Source organism: Sprattus sprattus (assembly GCF_963457725.1).
Source record: "Sprattus sprattus genome assembly, chromosome: 3".
In the NCBI taxonomy this organism is placed as follows: domain Eukaryota; kingdom Metazoa; phylum Chordata; class Actinopteri; order Clupeiformes; family Clupeidae; genus Sprattus; species Sprattus sprattus.
Window position 1 is genome coordinate 810,001 of NC_137922.1, and position 24,426 is coordinate 834,426.

Here is a 24,426-nt window from a genome sequence, read left to right on the forward strand (position 1 = left end):
CTGACAACAGGTTCAAAACACTGACACTCACCTCCACGCGAAATGCAGTACAGCCTTTGAGAAACTCTCTAATATTGGTCTGGCAGTCGGAGTCGTTTCTTGGTTCCTGGCAAATCTGTGATAATGAAAAAGCAAACCGCGTTACCAATCCCGATCCGTACTTTTTTGTACAATTTGGGAACTCCAGAGCTCACTGTCATTCCAAACTCCGTAACCACTGTATTTTATAACTTGCATGCTTCATATTACATATACTTTAATAATACTATAATCTGCATGGATAAATAACTTAAGAATCGGGAAGTAGGCGTTGGAAAAAGAGGAAATGACGTTTCCTTAATATTCTTCATTCGCTGCTTGGATGAATGCATGGGGTTGATGTGCAAAATTACACTAAAACGTTTTAAAAAACCATGAAGGAGCATGAACTCATGCAAGACGAGGCTACAATTGATTATATGTATATGTCACTAACAACAGTCCATGCCTCTGCTCGGATCACTGTATTTTTATGGGATATCATATTATATTATATTGGAGAATTATTCTGGTTTAGCTGGCTTGTTTACAAATCTGCAAAACAGCCCATGCAACTTGTGAAATGTGCTGATAATACCTTAGTGTGTGTTATTTGTCATAGGCATTATTATAGGTTGCTGTAATTGGAGGCAATTTCAAAATTGCAATGGGTTTTTTTCTTATGCAGCCCTAGAGGATTTTGTTGGTAGATGTCAATGTACTTATTGTCCAAATAAACTAGAAAGGTCGACCAGACTGTTTTCTATTTAACACTGATATGGGCTGAATAAACTTGTTATTGAGCCTTAATAACTAAAACAGGTTACTGTCGCTTTAAATTTGGGGTATTCCTCCCCTCAAATGATCTCTCTGACAATGGCGGCCAGCTCATGTGGATGAACCCCTAAAGGGTGTTGATCTAAAGGAAATGTCCTAAATACTGATCAGAGAGACTCTATTACAGTTTTAAGTTGTATAATAGAACACAGATATCCTTGGCATTTAAAGGGACTCATGAACCATAATTGATTTACTTAACGACATACAATTATGCTAAAGTGACGGAAAAGGATAGGCTGTAGCACAATTCACTTCATTCCAGGTCTAGTACGGTTTACACGATATTAAATATTATCTGTAAGGTTACTATCGCTCGTGCTTATGCACGACTGGTTGATGGTATTTCCTGTTATCAGCACCATAACCTATTTGATTTAGACCAACCAACTCTCCCATTGCAAGAGAATCATGGTGAAGCATAAGCGAAGCAAGCCTTGACAGCAGGGTGCGTTAATACATTAAGGTAAATAGGGTGTCCAACATATATTGCCTACATATGATCTTACTTTCTCGACGGACCCTGGGCGCAGTCGTTCCAACAGCTTGCAAAGGACCACCCCATCTTTGAGAGATGCCTGTAAAAATCCTTCTGGATCTGAGATGGTCTTTTTCGGGGATTCCAGGACACCCAATGTAATAAGCCACGTAACTGTCTGTTCAGCGGAATTCATGGTCACATTCACAAAGGACGATCACAAAACCGTAACCGAATAAAAGTCCAACAGATTAAAACCGACCGGTTATAAACAACATCTACCACCGGCTACATGAGTGCGATATTTGGAGCCCTCTCTCCCAGTGTGATCCCTCCTCCTGGACGCTGTGACGATGTGCCTAGATTTGTCTGGCAGGTCTAGTTTCGCTCCACGGTTCCCTGTGGCAAACTGTCAACTGAACTGTCCGCTGTTAACTGTACTCCGGTATCCAAGTGAACCTGAATCAGCTGCTGTTTGTGGTGTTAAGGCAGATGACATCATAGCCTGAATGTATAATACATCATATTAATTCGTTTCTGGTCGGATCTGTACATGTGCAATTTGCCAGTCACAACATATTGTAATTTTTGAATATCATGAACAACGTTGCCATATTGAGGATATTCTCTCAAACACAACTCTTTGTTGTGCTGAGCTAAAATGTGCTTGTTGGTTCCATGTTGTTCATATTAGTCTACATTGATAAGATAAGCGCTAATCTAAACGTCACATCAAAATTTCACTACTAATTTTGCCATATTCAATTTTCCGAAATATTTTAAGAACGACAACTTCTTAAAAATCATCCGAACTTCAACATTAAAGAATAAATCTAGTTTCACTTGTCATAATAGTGCTTGTTTATCACTGTAGACTGGTTCCCCCTGCTGGGTGACACGTGCTACTACGGTGGTAATATCGAATCAGCCCTTAGGTGCAACAGACTTCTTATAATCAGTCCTGTTTGAGTGATTACAAAAAAAAAACTGCTGATTTCTTTATCATGACATGGCCATGGGATAGAATGTCTCTATTTATATAGCAGGAAACAGGGGTCTTTAACTCTGAACACTGAATCCATGTGATCACAACAGTCACCAACAACTCAGGCCTGGGCCTTTCTATAAATAATGCCATTTCTTTATTGGTATTTGATTATTCGTTTTTTTAATCTTTTCCTTTACATTTCAGCTCAGTTAGAGAGTTGCCTTTATAACTTTGCCCAGTCCTCATAGAAACACCCAACAGGCACAAGGCAGACCACAGGGATCATGGGATGCTGAGTGCTGGAGTTCCGCACTCCGATCAGTTTCTTGGTGGGGGGTGGGGATACCTTGTAGATTAAAACAACCCCTAAGATAATAACTGCATTCCAAAAAAAAAGAAGAGGGGATCTATAGGGAAAAACACTGAGAAGGTAATATTGAAACATCTAAAACCCCAGAGGGTGTATGTATCTCAGTGAGGTACCCACAGCCCCAGTCCCCTTGGCCCTTCCCTTCACGTCATGAGCAGACAGAGAAGCAGGCTTGAGTCAGTCACAGCCAGGCCGAGGGCGGCCATGAAATGAATAGAGAAAAAAACAACCTAAAAAACTCAGGAGTCAGAAGAACAGGCACATTGGAATAGTGTGTAATTGTTTGTCTAACTGTCACTGTTAAAAACAGTGGAAATAGTTCGGTTTCTCACAGAAAACACTTTTTTTCACTTCATTTTCTTGCTTTATCATTACAATCCCCACCCAGATGCAGGGTAGGAGGAGGGGTACGTTAGTCTCCGACTGCTATACCCCCATGATGGTCTGATGGTGTGAGATGTGTGTGTGTGTATCAAACCCTTTGGTCTCCTTCATTAGAGACGTAATCTCAGGAGTGTGCAAAGAGAGACAGGGTCTTTGCCTATGTATGTATGTGTGTGTGTGTGTGTGTGTGTGTGTGTGTGGCAAGTCTGCGGACACGGACAGTCATTTCTCCTGAACTCAGATAATTTCAAAGGTCTTCTTGAGCTCCATGATGAGCTGCCAGTCGTTCTTCGTCATCTCGTCACGGAACCAGTTCTTGAGTGCGTCGATGGACGCGCGCGTGATCTGAGGAAGGAAGAACACCGTAGAAGGGTCACATACTCATTAACCAACCAGCACAACACATCACGTGCCCAAAATGAGTACCACCTACCTTGCTAACGAGGAAGTCAGTCGCCTCAAAGTGGCGGCCGAACATCTTGGGCGATTCTCCTGGAATGGGCTCGATCTTCACGCAGATCTCCTGACCCTTCTTGGCAGAATCCACGTTTTTGTGGTTTATCTCAATCCCGGTGACGATGCCAATATCTACAAACTGCAAATGAGAGACACGCCATCATTCAGCTATCTCTCTCCACCTTAGTCCTCCATGGTCACTGATGGTTACCAGCGACGACTACCTGCTAGTGATAGTCTAGTTGTATTGATACTTAAGGTGAATAGCCAGAGATGCATTCGATTGTTAGAGGTGTTTTCTTCTTCAGACTGAGCAGCTTCAAAGGGTATGCACTGGCATAAATACACACCGAACACACTTACCCCTTTTCCGGGTACACACAGCGGCGTTCCCTGTCTAACGACCCCAGATTCCACAATCACCCCCATGACTATGGGGTCCCTGGAGTTGAAGATAAACTGGGGCAGGATTCGCAGCTTGCAGGGGAAAACAGCAATGTGCCTACCAGGGGAGAGGGGAAGGGACGAGCTGTCACAGCACTGTACACAAGTGGACTTTGGAATGACAGTGACCTACTCCTCTTCATATAGGCATATTATACAACCGAAATTGTCTTCGACCTGAACTATTTCACTACATTTGTAAACTGTGAGAGTAGTTGCGCACTTGAATTCTTCTTGTTTGGCCTTCTTGTAGTCCTCCCGGTACTTGGTGAAGGCGTCGAACAGGTGGTAGATAATCTCGGCACTGAAGATGCGCACACCCAGACTGTCAGCCATCTCCTGCGAGTCTCTCTCCACCTTCACGTCGAAGGCAAGGATCACAGCATACCTGCAACACACACACACACACACACACACACACACACACACACACACACACACACACACACACACACACACACACACACACACACACACACACACACACACACACACACACACACACACACAGGCCCATGTATTACACACAGACTGCAGCACACTCTTATAGACATACAAAGAGTACTACAAACTAAAAGTAATACAACACTAATTGCCAATTACATGTCTCTCCCAGAACCATCAACAGCACATTGCACTTACTGTTGATCATGGTCCAGCATAGCGGAGGACTTCATCACGTCCTTCTTGTGTACAGGGCCGATGTTGATGCCTGAATACTGGAGTCAGAGAGAGGACAGTGGCATCATACAACAGCCAAACACTGCAGGCATCACAGTGCAAAGAGGGAGGCAATAGCTCGTTCATTACCGCTCCTAATAAAAGCCCAATCCAAACACCATCCTTCACCTAAAAGTTCTGGGACCTTTAAGTCGCTAATCACGTATTTTGGGAATGCCTCACAGGCACTCTCAACATGTGTGTTGTTGGTAAACACATAAGTAGTGTCCTCACAGTCACTCTGAACATGTGTGTTGTTTGTAAACACGCATGTAGTGTCCTCAGAGTCACTCTGAACACGTGTGTTGTTGTAGGTAAACACACATGTAGTCTAAGGAGGCATGCTTCTACTCACAGGCACTTTGGAGGTACGCAGGAACTCCAGCAGGGCCTCGAGGGAGCCGAGGGTGGAGGCCTGGACGTACACGCCCTTGTCCTCCAGCTTTATGGAGCTCAGCGTCTGCTTCAGCTCCCGGATCAGCTCATCCTGCATGAGACGAGCAACACAGATACACGCTGAGAAAACATGCACAGTACTGAGACCCACATGCAGAATCCAGACATGCTCACAGCCCACAGGGCCTACTAAGACTAGCACACAGACTGGCGTGTAGGACCCAGGAGCCATCTTACCCTTAGACTAGCATACAGACTGGCGTGTAGGACCCAGGGGCCATCTTACCCTTAGACTAGCACACAGACTGACGTGTAGGACCCAGGGGCCATCTTACCCTTAGACTAGCACACAGACTGGCGTGTAGGACCCAGGGGCCATCTTACCCTTAGACTAGCACACAGACTGACGTGTAGGACCCAGGGGCCATCTTACCCTTAGACTAGCACACAGACTGACGTGTAGGACCCCAGAGCCATCTTACCCTTAGACTAGCACACAGACTGACGTGTAGGACCCAGGGGCCATCTTACCCTTAGACTAGCACACAGACTGACGTGTAGGACCCCAGAGCCATCTTACCCTTAGACTAGCACACAGACTGGCGTGTAGGACGCAGGGGCCATCTTACCCTTAGACTAGCACACAGACTGACGTGTAGGACCCAGGGGCCATCTTACCCTAAGGACGGGAACCTCGTCTTCCTTGTGGGCCACCAGAAGGGGCAGGCCAGCCAGAGCCTTCTCCAGGTCCTTCCCCAGGATCTTCACGCCCTGGGCCGTGTCCACCTCCTTGTGCTTCTCATATTGGTTCTGGAGGAAGAGAGGGGGAACGGAAGTAAGACAAGGGAGGAACATTGAAAAGGGCACAGACAAAGACAGGTCACAGAATGTGCAGCGTTTAAGGATACAAATAATTAGGCAAATACTTTTAACCAATGACCTTCATTAAATGTTTAGCGGAGTCTAAAGTATAGGACACAGACTACGCAAACTGATTTTTTTATCTACATGGTCCATAAGGTGCTGTGAAGCTGGTCATGCTGGGCTAGATTATCACATTAAACACAAGAGCAGTTGACATTTCAGTGTGCTGCAGAATAATTTGAAAAGCATTCAGGCACATGTCAAATTCAGTCATATTAGTCTTCAAACCTTGTTTGTCTTTTTAACAATGTTTGGGCTTCCATTTGTACCTGCCATTTTCTGTATTGCCATTACTAAAAGTCTTTTAACAAATGTACATATTTTTAGTATTCATCCATTTCACAAAACAATGACGTCATGTTTTAACCCCCCGCTGGGTGAAGGTGCGTGGGGCGCATGCCCACCTTGACCCGGAGCTCCTTGAGGGGCGGTGGCAGCAGCAGACCCCTGATCTGGGTGACGATGGGCCCCTCCACCCCGGGCACGATGATGGTCTCACCCTCTCGCAGAGTCCCGTTGATCAGGATCACATCTATGGTGGTGCCCATGCCAGGCAGTGCTTTAACCTGAGGATGGGCACATTGGTACCCACACATGCAGACAGCTCAATGCAGGTTCAAATGAGTATTTAAATCACAAACTCACAGTCAAATAGCCCATCCATAGCTGAGGGCAAATTAATGTTTCAAGTTGTCTTGTCTAGTGGATTCTTTTAAAAATGTTCTCAAATACTACAAAATACTGACAAACAGATCCAGATCTAGATTCAACAGAAGTTATTTGATCATCCAAAATGTAAATGCAATAGTAAGATCAAACATCATAGCCATTCATATTGTATTCCATTGCAGTGATGTGATGACGTGACAGCAATGGGATAGACACGGGAGCTCTAGAGACCTCACCTCCATGACTTGTGCCCGCAGCTCGTCGCAGTGTGCCAGCCGGCGGGCTAGCATGGTCTGGGTCAGGTCCACCAGCAGCCCGATCAGGTTGCCACAGCCGTCTCCCGAGTGGGCAGAGGTGGGCACCAGTGAAACAAAGGTGCGTGGGTCCTTATTCTCGAAGTACAGGGCTGCGTTGAGACCCTGGGATTACACCACACACACACACACACACACACACACACACACACACACACACACACACACACACACACACACACACACATAGTTGTTTATGGCCATTTTGAATGCAAGTGACACTTCTGAATGTACATATTGGACCTAATAAAACAACTTTTCACATCAAATTCCTCAGCGAGTCATCAAAAAACTGATCCAGAAAGTGAGTGCTTTTACAGCTGGGTACAGTGATCCCTGTTGAGCTTGCAGAGGGCTTTGAGAGGTGTGAGGGAGAGGTTCTGACCTGCTGGGCGAACTCCAATATCACGGCCTTGACCCTCTCGTCAAACTCATCCTTGGTGTTCTTCTTCTGCTTCTTCAGTGTGGCCGCCACGTCCGCCTCAGGACTCCTCTTCCAATCGTACAGACGGTCGATCTAAACACACAACACAACACACAGGGTCAGAGCTGCTCAACAGCACTTCAGTAGAGCAGATGGAGAGGAAGTTCTTCTGTTGAGATTCCATCACATCACCATGGGTACGGGGTACTGATGACCTCACCTTGTTCAGTGCCACTATGAAGGGACACTTCTTCTCCTTGAGCAGGTTGATGGACTCCAGAGTCTGGGGCTCGAGGCCGTGCATGATGTCCACCACCAGGATGGCAATGTCACACAGAGAGCTGCCCCTGTTCCTCAGGTTACTGAACACACAAGGACAACACACACAGGTCACACACACACTAGAGAATGATCTCCAGTTACCACAATACAATCAAAATATTGGGAAAAGGCCTGGCACACACACACACACACACTCACACACACACACACAAACACTGACACACATACACACACACACAAATATTTGTAAAAGGCCTGGTTGGCTCAGAGGCACAACACAGAACCTCACCTGCGCCAATTCTAAGTGCCCTTGACCCTTACGCTACACGTGGTACTCAGGGGTGTGTCATTAGGGGATGTGTGCATACCTGAAGGACTCGTGGCCTGGCGTGTCAATGATGAGCATCCCAGGGATCTTAATGTTGTCCTTGTCAAACTAGAGGGGGGAAACACACACCCACACACACACACACACACACACACACACACACACCCACACACAGTGTAAGTGGACGATTAATGTATTCTCACACACGCATGGGTGGCCACAAGTGTCTGACACACACAAAGGAAGTAGGTTCTAAATGATAGAAATAAAAGATAAGACACAGAAGGACCTAGATTCCATAACCTACTTCAGAGATTCTATAACCTACTTCAGAGATTCCGTAACTTACTTCAGAGATTCCATAACCTACTTCAGAGATTCCATAACCTACTTCAGAGATTCCATAACCTACTTCAGAGATTCTATAACCTACTTCAGAGATTCCATAACCTACTTCAGAGATTCCATAACCTACTTCAGAGATTCTATAACCTACTTCAGAGATTCCGTAACTTACTTCAGCGATTCCATAACAAGCCAGTAATCCAACATGGCAGCCGCACATGTGGATGGAAGGCTGTAGATGTCATCCTAGGAGCATTTCAGAAGCCTAACTACTGTTCTATTAAAGCATGGGCTAATGGAGCTAGAGTCTGATGGTGTTAGCAAGAGGATGAACATTGGCAGAAAGACCAAGGACATCCGCTGACAAAGCAGCACTGGCAACTTGAAATGCCTTGATGAGATTCTTACATTCTTAACCATCTTGGTCTGCTCGATGATGGCGTCCAGTGGAACGTTTGTGGCACCGATTTGCTGGGTGATTCCTCCAGCCTCACCGTCCTGTACATTTGTGTGTCTCAACTGCACACAGAAACACAGGGTTTACCTTAGCACAGGCTATATGCACATAGACATTTAATAATATGAGCGAGCACACAGACACAGACACAGACACAGACACAGACACAGACACAGACACAGACACACACCTTATCCAAGATCTTGGTCTTTCCTGTGTCTACATGGCCCAGGACACAGATGACTGGCGCTCGCAATCGGTCAAAATTAGTATTCTTCAGGTTGTCCTGTTTCCGTTTCTGAGGAATCACAAGGAATACAATTGCTCAGGTCAAACACCTTCAAAAACACATCTCAGGAAAATCAAGTGTGTACTCAAAAGGTCCATTCTCAAGGAGCCAATCAAATTACACCCCTTCCTTCCATGCTCCTGAAGCAACATGCTGATTGCCTGGAATAGTGTACGGCTCAGTGCCAGCCATTTTCTAGCCGGGCTGTGTACAAACACCAGAGGAGAACGGACAGCTAGGACCGTAAGGAGCATTTCACTGACAATTTACCGGATTAGAATTGTGGACTACTCCTTTAAGTACATGAGGACAGACAAGAGTAACTAAAAAGAATGAGTAATTAAATCAGTTGATACATCTGTGGATATAGTAATGTACTTTGTGTGTGTGTGTGTGGGTACATGACTACCTCGATACGTCTCTTGGCCTTTTCGTAGAGTCGCTCCTCTTTGGTGAGTCCATCGTCTGAGTCGCTCTCGCTGCTGGAGTCTGAGCTAGGCTCCTTCTCGACCTTTTTGGCACTCTGCGTCGACGGCTTCTTCACCTCCTCCTCTGCTGCGTCACTCTCTTCTTCGTCCTCCTCATCGTCATCTTCGTCGTCATCTTCGTCCTCCTCCTCACTGCCGTTTTGGGCCTCTGGTGCTGCAGGTTTCTGGGACTGCCGAGTCTCCTTCACCTCGATGTGGACTTTCTTTGGCTCTACAGGTAGGAGCAGAGAGAACGGGAGGGAGGGAGGGAGGGAGGGAGGGAGATGGAACAGGTAGAGTCAGAGAGAACGGGAGGGAGGGAGGGAGGGAGATGGAACAGGTAGAAGCAGAGAGAACGGGAGGGAGGGAGGGAGGGAGGGAGGGAGAAGGAACAGGTAGAAGCAGAGAGAACGGGAGGGAGGGAGGGAGGGAGGGAGGGAGAAGGAACAGGTAGAAGCAGAGAGAACGGGAGGGAGGGAGGGAGGGAGAAGGAACAGGTAGAGTCAGAGAGAACGGGAGGGAGGGAGGGAGATGGAACAGGTAGAGTCAGAGAGAACGGGAGGGAGGGAGGGAGATGGAACAGGTAGAAGCAGAGAGAACGGGAGGGAGGGAGGGAGATGGAACAGGTAGAAGCAGAGAGAACGGGAGGGAGGGAGATGGAACAGGTAGAAGCAGAGAGAACGGGAGGGAGGGAGGGAGATGGAACAGGTAGAAGCAGAGAGAACGGGAGGGAGGGAGGGAGAAGGAACAGGTAGAAGCAGAGAGAACGGGAGGGAGGGAGGGAGGGAGGGAGGGAGATGGAACAGGTAGAGTCAGAGAGAACGGGAGGGAGGGAGGGAGATGGAACAGGTAGAGTCAGAGAGAACGGGAGGGAGGGAGGGAGGGAGATGGAACAGGTAGAAGCAGAGAGAACGGGAGGGAGGGAGGGAGGGAGGGAGGGAGGGAGATGGAACATGAGTGAACCACCATCTTAAGATACAACCCTACTCCAGTCAGCTCTCCGTCACATCCTCAACACAGACCTGGGAGCAGTGCAACAACTAAGAACTGACACAGTGGGTCTGTATTGATTCAATGATTTCTGTATAAAATATATAGTTGAGAAAAAGGCCCTAGTTCAGTTTCTGGCAGATTTCCTTATATTTATTTAAACATTTCGGTTTTTTTTTTTTACAAATTGCTCAGCCATAATGTTTCCCCATCATGGCTCTGATATTAGATGACATAGTACTGTATGTGCATATCTGAAAAGGTATCCAAAACATTTTTTTCCCTCAATATCTCAATATGAAGGCTAATATTAAAGTAACAGATAATATATGAAACTTTAGCACATCTAAATAGTCCTGACTGCCCTGAAAAAAAAAAACAACAACAAATGGCTTACATTGGGTAACACAGAATGATGATGCTGAAAATAGCCAAGGGTTGAAAGTGAAACTATGACTCCCACTTATAGCAAGACAGCCAAAGAGCTCCTCTATCATATTCATTCATTCATTCATTCACTCATTCATTCATTCAGACAGGCCAGGGCAAAAGAGCCAAAAGGGGAAAAAGAGGCACCTTTCTCCTCTCCATCGCTGAGCATGGCCTCCCAGTCATCCAGATCTGCAGCCTCCGGCTTCTGTTCTTTTACTGGGAAGAAACAACGACACAACATTTACAGACCCAATTCATTTAAAGTACTTATGCAGTCATTAACCGAAAGAAAGGAACATGTGAGTGGCTTAAGCCAAGTGTTGGATCAAATTACCTGCTTCTACTTTGGGCGTGTCCACTTCCATCTTGACTGTGATTGGCTGTGCTGTTTCTGGTGTAGGTGAGGTAACCTGTGAGGTCTCTGAGAGAAAGATATTTAAATGATGATTGGAGAAGTCATCTAGCCAATACCTACACACACAACTGACTTCTAACTCTGTGTGTGTGTGTGTTTTGGAAATCACCTTCAGGAGTCTGAGCAACAGGCTTCTTTTTCCTCTTGTCAGAGTAGACAGGCTTCTTTTTTGGCATTGAGTCTTTGGATGGCACCTCGATACCTAAAGACGCACACAGTCAAGGTCAAGGTCAAGTTCAAGGACCCCTCCTGAACATTAGCCCGTAATCGATCGTCACATCTCATTAAAACCTTACCGCACACATTTCGATTTGAATGAATTAGTGTGGTAGGCACTTTTCTCCAGCGCAACATGGACACCAGGTAAGACACCCACCCTGAGCCTTCAGAGCCTCCAGCGTGGCCTCTGCCCGAGCGCGCGCCTCCTTCTGGGCCTTGGTGAGGAGCTTGCCCTCCTTCTTCAGCTTCTCCTTCCTCTCCTTCTCCTTCTGCTTCTTCTTCTCCTTCCGCTCGGCGTCCAGCTTTTCCTGAGATGAGAAAAGAAACAGTTCCACCATTATGCCAAAGTCAAAGAATGGCAAACACCGCCTCGGGACGGAATCAAAAATGTCACCCACGACACTACACATCTGCACACATGGGATTTGTGCGTTTGTGCAGATGTGTGCAGGTGTGTGTGTGTGTGTGGAGGTGTGTGTACGCTTGTGTCTGTGTATGCGCACTCCCTCAAATATAAGTGGATTTGTGTGCAGATTCAGTGGATTCTTAAAACATTCTGACCCCTTCACCGGTGAAACATGTTTTTTATTTTTATTTTCACAGTTTAAATGACTTAAAGGCTGCAACAGAATGTTTGTGTGAGTGTGTATGTGTGTATGAGTGTGTGTGTGTGTGTGTGTGTGTGTGGGGGGGGTGTCAAGGGGTCTGAATACTTTCTGAATAGCATCTTTCCCTTGGTTGTGTGATGTGTGTGTGTGTGTGTGTGTGTGTGTGTGTGTGTGTGTGTGTGTGTGTGTGTGTGTGTGTGTGTGCGTGTGCGTGTGTGTGTGTGCGTGTGTGTGTGTGTGCTGACCTGCTCCAGCCTCTGGGCCTCCGCCTCCTCCATGCGTCTCTGTCGCTCCTCCTCCTCCTGCTTGATCCGCTCCTCCTCATCCTTCATGGCCTTCAGCGCCTCCTGCATGGCCTTCACTGCAGACTTGCTCGGGCCCTTTTTCTTCTCCTCCGGCTTCTCCTTCTCCCCTTTCTTCTTCTTCTTATCCTTTTTCTTCTTGTCCCCCTCGGTCTCCTCTGAGAAAGGACATCAAACAGAAACAGTAACTCAAGTGCTCCTCAAGAGACACCCTATATGTTAAAACATCATGAATACATCTGTGCAACAGAGAAACTCCAGAAAGCTCTAGTTAAGCATTTAGACCTGGCAGGAGGGTTTCTTTGCTCCTGGAAAGGTGGGTGTGTGAAAGCACATATTCATTTTAAACACCTCTCCTCACACCATCACTAGATAGTCTTTATGCGTTTACGCCTGTGTGTGGAGATGTGTGTGTCATGACCAATCCGCTGTGTGTCTGGTCCCTCACCTTCTCCCATGGCATCGGCGGCCTCCTGCTCCTCAGAGAGCATCTTCTCCAGCTTCTTGTCCTCTGCCACCACCTCCTCTGCCACCTCCTCGCCCGCCTTGGCCTCCGCCGCGGCCGGCGGCTCCTCCTTCTTGGTCGTGGTGGCCGCCTCCTCCTCCTTCTTCTTCTTCAGCTTGGCCCGATCCTCCTCTTTCTTCTTCCGGTCTCGCTCCTTCTTCTCCGCCTTCTTCTGCGCGGCCGTCTTCATCTTGAAGGTGCCGGCGTCCTCCTCTTCCTCGTCACTGTCGGCGGCCTTCCCCTTCCCCTTCGGCTTCTTCTGAGCCTTTTTCTGGACCTCAGCTTCTTCCTCAGAATCATCGTCATCATCTTCCTCTCCTTTGACGCCACCTCCTCCTCCTCCTATTCCTCCTCCTCCTATTCCTGCTCCTCCTTTTCCTGCTCCTCCTTTTTGGGCCTCTCCGTCCTCCTCGTCCTCTTCCGAGTCGGAGACTGCTTTCCAGTTGACTTTCTTGCCTCCTTTGGCTTTCTGCCACGGCCGTGAGCCCTCATCCTCATCATCATCATCACCAGCAGCAGCGGCAGGAGCAGCGTTAGGAGCCGCCGTCGCCGCAGCCTTCTGGTCCCGGGACGCGCTGTCCGAGCCCACACCAGCCGCACCCGTACCTTCCTCATCACCCTCCTCTTCCTCTAGGCTGATCCGCTTCCCTTTGCCCCCGCGGGTCTTCTTTTTCTCCTTGGGGGCCGCAGGATCGATTTCCTCTACACTGTCAGATTTCTGCAGGAGTCATTTTAAAGTATTATAATATAGAAGTATCATCAGCCAGACTTCGTTTTATTTATAGTCATCATGTTACTTACATTATATTACATGACATGATTTACACAGCAGAATAACCTCTTTGAAACTGCTGTTCCTCAATCAGCCACTCAAATCAAACAAAACGAAATAATCAATAAAACAAAAGATTATTCCTCAGCTTACTCAACACTAATAAGTGATCAATTTGATTCAATCGTCTCAACACAGTATCTACGGTAGCCAATTAAAGAACGGCTCATATTTGAAAACCTTATTCCAGTCCTAAGGTTCTGGCTATAGGGAGGGTTTTAATGCCCCTTTCTGAAATGGGCTGGAGCTTGCAGCACATGAACCATCTCTGAGGCCCCCCTCTCTGTTACCTTTGGTGGCTCCTTGTTGGCTTTTCCTCCACCGGTTTCTAAGGTCAGCTCTTCAAGCTCCTTCAGGATTTCATCCTCACTGCAGGAAAAGCAAGGAGAGGGTAAAAACCTCGGACACTTCCTAAGCGGATGTTAGCATGTGTCTGAGCCAATGTGAGGGAAGGAGGACTTACTCAAACTCATCTTTTTGTTTGCCCTTCTTCTTTTTGCCTTTTCCTTTTCCTTGGTCTTTTGCTGCTCCGGCTCCCTCGATCTCAGCAGTTAGGGCATCGATGTCACTGAAACATATCAATGTCACATATCATCTTTGACACCACAACACACTTACATCAACGCATTTGCACTTTGGGCAAAATTAAAGTTTCATCTGTCGTCTGTCACACGGACAGATCCCATGTGCTACAGATCACTGGTCACAAAATTCCATGGACATTTATTTGAATTATAGACAAAGACCAAACATATTAACTCCAACTAAATGTAATAAAAAAAAATTGTAATGACAAACAATAATCAATTATGACTAAATTGTGACAAAACACAATGGCTTCGCTTGTTGCAGGTGAGAACAAGAAACGTATCTGCCAGCGTAGCTTGCGTAACATGTTATCGGGGACTAGCTAAAGCCCCAGCCTTGGATATGAGCGGTGTCTGTGAAACACACATCTGACAACCTTGCAGAGCGCTTGGCACATGCTGCTGTACACCTGCAATCTACATATCTGGCCATGATCTCCCACAGCACTAGTCACTTTCTACCACACATCATCATCATCATCATCATCATCATCATCATTGGAAAATTACATGGACTTGCTTGGCAGCCAGGACTACAGCCCCCACAAATATGAACAAACACACACACACACACACACAAAAAGAGGACACAGCTTAGCCAAATGAGGCCAAGCAGAGGCCACATTCTTACCAAGGGCAGTTCATCAGCACTGGAGAAAATGAAGCAGCAAGGAGCCCTGCGGCTTATAAAAGCGGGTGTATGTGGCACCTTGCATGCATGTTGCATCAGCAGGAGAGCACCTCTCACATAGGCCACATCCCATCACACTGGCTGATGAAAGTCCTAAAGACCAGCCCACAGGCTGCCCCACTCAATAACCCCTGTCTAAGAGGGAGGCTTGATAGCTTTAAAGGTTTGATGAGGTACAGGAAATGGGTGACCAACAGGAGAAATCACATTTTTTTTGTCTTTCTGTCTACTTTATCACATTACTACAGTCACAAATACTTCCATTACTCAGTTCAAGTCCCATCTCATCAGTTGTGATAGCTGTGACAGTCAACACAAATCGAGGTTGTGAATGGGAAGTATTTCAATTGAAATATTTCTGCAGCATAAAATCTATCTATGGGAAATGAAAACCGCTTTGAATATGGATCTTTACATCATAACATAATAGTTAGAATCATTGCTCAACATCATCCATTACTTGGACCAGTTCCTCAAGTTCAATCAGCCACAAAAAATAATAAATAAAACTATCTGATCAGAAGCGAATGCCATCAGTGCCCTGGTATACCACACACACCTCACTGACAGTGCTGTGAGCAGGACCTCAACTCCACAGCCTGCTGTTTTATTGGGAGCCAACAGCTGCATCTTGGCCTTCATGCTGACTCCTGGAGTGCAGCCAGTGTGTGGGTGACAGCAAACCATTAGCGCTCGTTAGCCTGAGCGCTAGCAGTCAAAGTAAAGAAGGATGAGCAGCACCCTCCGGCCCAGGTAAGTCCAGTCGCCCAACACACACTAGTAACCAATCAACTTAACCAACTCCAGCAAAGGCTCTGATCACCCAGTTCTCTTAGCTCTTTATCTGTTTAAGCATTCAGACTAAGTTTAGCCCTCCTAGGCCATGTTATTGACATGGGAAACAATAACATTGGGTCATGAGTCATGACACACTAGGGATCCATAATGTTATATCCAAGGCTCATCAGTGTGTGTTTGCAGCGGACGAGAGAAGAGACACATCAAAAGAGCAGGATTTTGACCTCAGGGTGGGACTGGGCACTGCTGACACACAATGCAATTGGTCCCCAACACACATCCACTATAAATTACGGCAACATTGGCGACATAGATTCATGATGCCGGGCCGTATGTACAGTTGCTATGTACAACTACAAACCTGAGAATAAAATGAGTAGTGTGATCATACCATACCAAGTGAAGATATGTCTAGGGCCATACCAGAGGATGAAAGTACTGATTCATTTGACTATTTGCTTTTTGCAAACAATTGCATTGTACGGTGAACAGAGGTGACAATACCAGGGGCCAACTCCTATTGAGAATACAAGATTGCTACATTTCATTTTATACAACGACAAGACCAGCATGTTTAAGAGATTAAGAATGTTTCAATACATCACCGCTTACAATCATCAGAAAGCCTCGTTCGGAATAAATAGTCATGGCACAGACCGGCAATCTCATAACACTAAACACATAACTTGTCAACACGTCATAACCTTTATTTGGTGTAAGATAGCTATTCTTAACTTCAACCTTTCAAAAAACAGTACCCTTCAGTTAATTATACTCGGCCCGTATTCGGGCTGGATTATAAAGGATGCTCTGAAATGAACGAACCATCTAAATGATGATGCGGTTCAACTGCTGTCAAACTCGGTCCCTGAGTCAGTCCCTACGCAATGACCCCGGCGAGGTAAAGCCCATCCAAACGGACAAAGGTGCACATGCCATCCTTGTGTTCGCTACAACTGCACAATGCGAGTCAACGTTGGCAGAACAATGAAAAAAGATGATGTTGCACAAGAGCATGTTGAGTGGAGGTGTCCCTACACTACGTATTGTGCCCAGTGAAGTATCGTTCCTGACTTACAAGATCCGAGTGATGTCAGGCTTACACATTCACGTTATTGTACTGACTAACAAAGTGTTGTAGTATCATTCGCCGATTAGCTTTTACCAAATAGATGAAGACAGACCGCTGAATTAGCGAACAACCTGACTACTGACACCATAAGGCTAACACTAGCTAACTGACGTTGACGAGGCTCTCCAATAAGGACACTTTAGCTAGCTGACATCATGTTGAAATCCTTAGCTAGCTACAGTTAAACATTTAGCTCCCCATCTACGTCATGGATGTTTAACCCTGTTGTTATTACCACATTGCATGACACACTCTCAGATTGTTTCGCTTTTCAACTGTCTGGCATCTATCTAGCATTAGCCAATTTAGCCACCTTGCTTGCACTAAGAATCAGGCCTAGCGGTAGCTTATCGAAGCGGGTACCGACCACCACATGAACTCATGGCTAGCTATGCTAGGTGGCTAGTCAGTGGTATACACACAGCTAATACCGATATTAACTCCATTTGTATGGATAACATCATCATTAATAATACTTTTGTAGCAGCGAAGGTATGGTAGAATGAACTTTAAAAATAATGTACCTGTCCTCGCCTTTATTTTTCTGTTTCTTCCCCATTATCTCTGTGCTTCAATGTGTCCTCGTTGCAAACCGATACAGCTTGGCTCACAGCAGCACATATGGTTGGTCGCAGAAGAATTGCGCAGGCGCTCTTTAAACAGTACATTTATGCACGTAAAGTTTGCGCGGTTGTTCAGTTGTTTCAGAGGAATACATTGGTCTCAGTGTGGCCAACACCCGATTCAGCAAGAAAAAAAACGGTATGTGTTATGCTGTCGATTTAGACAGCCAATTTTAAGTTAGGCAAGTAATTCATTTTAACAATACAGATGTTCATACATGCTGTCAGTTCACTGGGAACAAACAACACTATGCAACAATTTGACACTTTTTGAGGTAAGGTTTTCTAGGCAACTAGTTTTGGTACAAATAATTTTGATAGCATATGGCCATGTGAAGGACAGATAGACCGGGCATCTCTGGGATTGAACACCCTGCAAAAATGGAAGAAAGGCTTTCACTGCATGTCAATGCCAGCTATTCCTCCAAAAGAAACCAGTTAGTGTGTTGGCAAGCTTATATCAGTGGCAACTGGGCTGTTGGTGGTGTTTGCAAGGGTTTTGCATGCCTTTTAGGTAGTAAGTTTGCTAGTTTGGAACAGAACTACTTATTGCTGCTATAAGGAGGTAGGCCTAAGTATTGAATTGAGATTCCCTATGTTTTCACCTTGATTTAGTAGTGGCAAACTGACTTTAATTATATTGATATATAGCCTACTGTACTTTTATCGTAAGAATAATTTAACCTGGGCCTAGCTCGATCTTTGGAATCTGTAATCCTACAAGTGCAGTTCCACCAAGACAGATAATAATGGAAAGGATAGCAACACGATGACCATCAGTTTATTCACTGGGCTATAAATGAACCTGAAACATGTGGTTTGCATTCATTCGTTAGTTTATTGAATTCCATTACACTCTTGCAATGACATTCTCACACAGACTATACATTCTGGAAGAATATTCACCCAAGGGTGTTACTCTCAAAAAAGCTGCAACCATCATTGCCATTTCATTCGGACAGAACTTGCACCCCTTCAGAAATGAGCCAAACTCTTCCGATACATTTTTCGGCAACCATTCTGTGGACATGTCAATCACACAATTTTCTATGAGACCATTCTTTATGTCCAAATTTAATGTGACATTGGCGGTCGATGACAAACTATGGACATCGAAATTAGTGCAAACACTAAACTTTGGGGTTCTTCCGTACACCCATTCCCAAGTCTGAAGTTCTTGGGCCATATTCTGAATACCTGGCCAACACTCTTCTTCACCAGGATCAACAGCATAAATAGGACTATCAAATCCAAATTCCATGTTGTACTGAGACGCAAGAGCCATCATTATGGTTTCAGAGTTCAAAGTAGGGTCTTCGTCAAACAGGTTTTTTACGGAAGAGGGAACACTTGCGGTGGCATTGCTCTTGATTCCCTGATAAGTACTTTTAAGTACTGATGACAACACAGATCGATCTGCAGAACAAAGCAACGTGCAGTGATGGTAGGCAGAACTACGACCCAGTTTGGCAGCGGTTCCCGATATTTTGTACTGTCCGTTGAGCAAGATGTCAAATCTATCTGTTGACTGCACATCTAGTCCTGGTCGCAGCGTTTTTAAGGCGTTCGTCACTACAGAAAGATTTCTGTGTCTGTCGTAATTTTTCTTAGACGTAAAGAACGTCATGTTAATGTTGCCCAAATCGTGAAAAACCGTGCCACCACCACTGCGTCTTCTTGCAAGTGGCATCCCCATCGTTGTCATCAATTTGAGATTGCATTCCTGCCATGGGTTTTGGTGTCTGCCAATGACAACTGTCGGCGTATTCCTCCACAGGTAAAGTATGCTTCGTTTCTGAAGATCGACGTTATCATGAATCCAATCTTCCAAAGCCAAATTTTCAAAAATGTTTGTAGACACTGATTTGATGATGGTGCCTGCTTCACCATCTGCAAACGTAGTGGGCAATGTACTGTGAAATCGTAACGTCCACCACCGAGTGTGGCTTCGAGTCCCCAAACACATGTGACATAAAGTACGCGTAATCATCATTTCCAAAAGTCCTTAAACCAAATACGAAATTACTCAACTATACTTGAATGATAATATAAAACAATATATCTATATACTACATCAAACGAATGCTTAAACCAGCCAAAGAGTAGTTATGAGTCAATCAAAGTCATTTTTAAAACCGGCTGGTACTGTAGCAGTCTTGAACACTTCCGGGTAATGCATTACATGTTTTATATTAAAATAAAAGTGCAAAAGTTTAAAAAGTTTAAATCATTTAAACCTCAACTGGTATATTGACACAATTGGTAATTTTAGTTCCAAAATGTAGTGGATTGTTAAGGATACTACTTTTGTTCAAGTAACTTGCCATAAGACTGCACCATTTCCCAACATAAGAAAAACATATTTTATTTTCATAGGCTTAGCCCCTAGCTTTCATTTTGCCAATAGAAGTAGCCAATATTAATCCACAATTAAGTAATTTTCCATGGTCTATTTGTCGATGTCTTGTTGCAGACACAGAATGATCAATGTGTATGAAAAATAATACTTTGTTTTTGTAACTGGAAAAGCCCACACTGTATTTGCTCATTTGACTGATGGCGACTTATAAATCAATACATTCATGACAGCCCTTCTCTACAATTGGAGGTTCTTCATCCTGTCCCAGTAAATCACAGTAATGCAATATAATTCTTGATGATGTGAAACCTTCCACTCCCACCTACATGAATAAGTGAAAATGTATGGTAAAATGTTTAAATAAACTAAATCCTAATGTAGACATGGGCTTTTTTGTGTCAATGCAGACACGTTTTGTTGTGAACAGAGAGATGAAAATATTGCTTCAAAGACACTTTGCAGAGGAGGATTGTCTATACACTTCAAAGCGGTAGTCCGGTAAATAAGGGAATGGACTGATATAGTCCTCAGTTTGTTAAAAACAATAACTTGCTTACAGATGACTGTGAATGGGCCGGATGATGGCGGTATGCTAACCCAAACAGTAAGTGACTTGTCAAATATTTGTTGTCCTATTTATTTTTGAGAACGTTGACTTTTTGGAGAGAGCTTTTTCGTGACTTTTACTTTGACAAGGTCATCATTTCTTTGAACCGGTAGCCAACGTTGATTGTTGGGTTTAATTTACCCACAATTCCTTTCTACTTCCTTTCTGCTATTCCCCATTCGAGGTATGTACATACTGCAGTTTTCATTTGGTAAAATCCAGCTTCATCGTCAGTAAAATACTTTCTTTTGAATTATATCAAGTCCCGAAATACTTATGTTAATGTATAATCACTCGCCTGATGTGATTATTGTGTTGTTGTAGTCTCTTATTCAGTAACAAAAAGAGTGAAAGCGCAGGCCATGTCTGGTAGATTTGCTCCCTTCCTAGCCAGACGGCTAGTTGAGACCGATTTGCTTAATGCTTGTTTTGTAGTATTCCGCGACATTGCGAAATAAAGCACACTAACAAACGGCTTGTGTTTGGCTCAATGTGCCGGATAGTTTTGAGGTCCATAATTTGAGTTACTACGTTACCTAACTGAGCCAGCAACCTGATTGATATGGCGGCTTTGGCCCTATACATAATTTAGCTAACATCAGCCTTGTTATGCTATCCATCCTCGCACGTTCTTACGTAAATGCATAATTATAGTAACTGCTAATTAAAGTTATGCACAAAACATGTGTTTTGCAATGTATTTGTTAAGGATTACATCAAGGTTGCTGCATAGCAAGCTAGTTAGCGAACATTTCCGACCCCGTTAATGTGACGTTTTACACCAAGACTCTAATCTACATTTGGTTGTCTTGATTCAAGCTGTTTTTCAAGTGGGCGAAATATTCTGGAAGTTAAAGACCTGAGACGACTTAAGTCAGGAAACTGCATAATGAACGATCTCGTGTCAAATGCTGGCTTTTTAATGTCACTAGATGGCTCCTACCAAGAAGGGTGAGAAGAAGAAGGGACGCTCAGCCATCAATGAGGTGGTGACCCGGGAATACACCATCAACGTTCACAAACGCATCCATGGAATGTAAGTAATTATTTTATCATAAACGGCATCAAGGCAGGCCCTGCTGTGGGCGTTAAAATGCATGATGGCAATGCAGGTTGCACCAGACTGACCGTTTATTTAACTCTGAAGAAATCACACACCTGGTTGCATGTGCTTGTCAACCAAATGATTCTGTGGCCTGATGGCTCTCCTGTCTGGTCACATCACATTTCAACTTCTTTTCCTCAGCTCATTTAAGAGGAGGGCTCCTCGCGCCATTAAAGAGATCCGCAAGTTTGCCATGAAGGAGATGGGAACACCCGACGTCCGTATTGACACCCGCCTCAACAAGGCAGTTTGGGCCAAAGGAGTGAGGTAAGAGACTTTCTGTGGAAGTCATCAGATGGTTGCGGCCAGAGTTTTGCTCTAACCCCCATATAATTCTATCTTAACGTAGTTGGTAGAATGCTTTTGTCCAAAGGAACTTTAGTATAGTAAAATAGTATAAACAAAACTTTGCCTCAAACACATTGTCTATGTAGTCAAATGCTGAGGTGACCATGGAGGGTATTAGGTAGGTCATTTCATTACTTTAGTACCACAAATGAAAGTCTTGACTGCCATCTCGGTGGGCATTGATCATGATTAGCGTAGTGTTATAGTGCTCTGGTTGTGTGTCTAGCATGTAATTCAGTGTCTTAATAGGTTTGCCTTGCACTTCTAGGAACGTCCCCTACCGCATGCGGGTGCGCCTGTCAAGGAAGCGTAATGAGGACGAAGACTCTCCCAACAAACTGTACACATTGGTCACATATGTCCCCGTTACCACATACAAAGGTGAGTGTTTCCTGATCTTGACTATTGACACTTCTGTACCTTAATTGGAAGACTAGAGGGCCATCAAAACCAGCATCATGGGTTTGGTGTAGAAATAACTGGTATTTATAAAATGCAAGGTTCACTTGACTAGCTTGTGATGACTAAGGAATTAAGGGGGTTCATTTGTACATGATTACTGTGGATGAAGAGGTCAATATTTCCCCTCAGATTTGTTCTATGGGTATTTTGAAGGATTTTCATTCAGTGTGCAACCACAGCTATTTAATCACATATGAAGAAATCAGTTCAGTAATGGAACAATGTATTTTCACTACCATTTACATGCGTCACAGCTGCCTTTGTATCAAATCAAAGTGAAGATGATTGGCATTTGCACCGGGCAGTCATGTCTGGATCTTAAATTAGTTTTTAAAGTTTCCTACTGTTGTGAAAGGAGTTGACCAAGGAAACTAGAACATGTTTTATTCAAGGTGATTGGTTGAGTATTGCTGCCATTGGCTGTCACGCTGACATTCAATTTGTCTTCTCTTTATAGGTCTGCAGACGGTCAACGTTGACGAGAACTAAATGTTGGTAAAATAAATTTCTAAAATAGAATTCTGGTGTTTTTTTTTCTTCTCTCTAACTTGTCTGACTGATGGTGGTGATCTCTACCCAAATACACACGTTTGACAAGCTGAAATACTATTGTTCAAACAATACAAAGTCTACTAGTATTTTAGTACTTTTTATTGTTAGTTTTATACTAGCCTGGAGATGACAAGGGTTTGAAAAAATTCTTTCCCAATTTTCTTAAAATACATTACATTGCAAAGTCTAAATTCTACCCAAATTCCTCTGCAAATGCGCACAATCAAAGGAGAACCATGTGCTATTTCTTTCAATGAAACACTGATAAGTGATTATCTTTATAAAGCTCTGAATCAAAGGAACGAATCTATGCTAGGTTGTCTCCATTCATTAATGAGTCTGTCCATCTCGTCAGATGTTGTCTGCCCCCATATAAGATTTGCAACAATGTTGCAATGTAAAGCAGCAGTATGGAGTTTTGGTCTAAAAGTGGATGTGCACAATCCTAGAAATGCTACCAACAGCCCAATTGACAGTGCGAGAGGCTTACCGAAATGCCTACTGGTGAGATGGTGATGGGCGGTGAAAGCTTTTCCTTTTGGCAGCAGACCACAAAACTACATGTTGACCATCCTCCATGGCTATTGGGTGAGACTGGTGTTCGTCTGTTCACATGAGCACACAGAAAAAACTAATTTGAAGATGCCTAAACTAGTTGCTTAGTAGCAAACTGCTGCATGATGTTGCTTTTAAATTGATTGGAGCATTCAGACCGATGGGTGCTGTTTTTTGTGCTCTTAAAAACGACAAGAAAAGTAACAAGATTGGGCATGATGGCAATATTTTTAATCAAGGGATTTTAGAACGGAATCTTGTATCTACAAGTGATCAATCTATACCCATTGGTCAAGATTAATGGGATCCTCTTTTGTGGCTCTGGTAGTTTTTGGGAAGGAACGACTTGAACGAAGGATGACAATTCATCTCTGTTCAGGTTGACCTCAGAAGTGGAGACACTATCTGGAAAGCTAACCTTTTTTAACTACAAATATGGTTTTGCCTTTTGTGACATCACAGGACGATCAGGTTTGTCAAGTGATATCAGCTATTTTCTGATTGTGTGAACGAGATCATGTTTCTGCATCATGTGCTCTTAGTATTGTGCCTTGAAACTGAAATCCAGTGTTGAATTATCTTGACATACAAGGCACAGAAGGCCAATTCAGACTTTTAAGAAAACAGCCTGCAAATCAAGAGATCAACCTGAAACTGCACGACTACAAAAACTGTCTGTGGACACTAGATACATCACAATGACAGGCATACATA

At 44.4% G+C, this 24,426-nt stretch overlaps 4 protein-coding genes across 4 annotated transcripts in view; 1 reads left to right on the plus strand and 3 right to left on the minus strand.

Moving 5' to 3' along the window:
- The window catches only part of arhgef7b (Rho guanine nucleotide exchange factor (GEF) 7b), a gene marked incomplete at both ends in the record, with an annotated part of 27,683 nt that extends 26,154 nt beyond the window's left edge, over positions 1-1,529 (minus strand). The window contains 2 exon segments of the mRNA XM_080835217.1: positions 32-115; positions 1,365-1,529. Of these exon segments, the coding sequence (XP_080691343.1) occupies positions 32-115; positions 1,365-1,529 (249 nt within the window).
- Positions 1,530-2,493: 964 nt separating this feature from the next.
- Positions 2,494-17,729, minus strand: eif5b (eukaryotic translation initiation factor 5B). The gene is made up of 24 exons (XM_080835236.1): positions 17,626-17,729; positions 14,357-14,461; positions 14,184-14,262; positions 13,005-13,779; positions 12,500-12,714; positions 11,804-11,954; positions 11,537-11,629; positions 11,347-11,433; positions 11,157-11,228; positions 9,533-9,822; positions 9,025-9,132; positions 8,786-8,896; positions 8,073-8,140; positions 7,643-7,784; positions 7,384-7,515; positions 6,921-7,103; positions 6,420-6,581; positions 5,770-5,901; positions 5,051-5,182; positions 4,618-4,694; positions 4,199-4,363; positions 3,895-4,033; positions 3,509-3,670; positions 2,494-3,420 (listed from the first exon to the last, which is right to left on the minus strand). The coding sequence occupies exons 1-24, from the start codon at positions 17,658-17,660 to the stop codon at positions 3,313-3,315; spliced, it is 3,723 nt and encodes a 1,240-aa protein (XP_080691362.1). The 5' UTR covers positions 17,661-17,729; the 3' UTR covers positions 2,494-3,312.
- Positions 17,730-18,574: 845 nt separating this feature from the next.
- On the minus strand, positions 18,575-19,841 carry lipt1 (lipoyltransferase 1; the record flags this gene model as incomplete). The annotated part of the gene is made up of 1 exon (XM_080833845.1): positions 18,575-19,841. The coding sequence occupies exon 1, from the start codon at positions 19,715-19,717 to the stop codon at positions 18,575-18,577; it is 1,143 nt and encodes a 380-aa protein (XP_080689971.1). The 5' UTR covers positions 19,718-19,841.
- A 1,002-nt stretch (positions 19,842-20,843) lies between these two features.
- Positions 20,844-23,124, plus strand: rpl31 (ribosomal protein L31). The gene is made up of 5 exons (XM_080834078.1): positions 20,844-20,874; positions 21,623-21,726; positions 21,937-22,062; positions 22,412-22,524; positions 23,063-23,124. The coding sequence occupies exons 2-5, from the start codon at positions 21,623-21,625 to the stop codon at positions 23,092-23,094; spliced, it is 375 nt and encodes a 124-aa protein (XP_080690204.1). The 5' UTR covers positions 20,844-20,874; the 3' UTR covers positions 23,095-23,124.
- Positions 23,125-24,426: the final 1,302 nt, after the last annotated feature.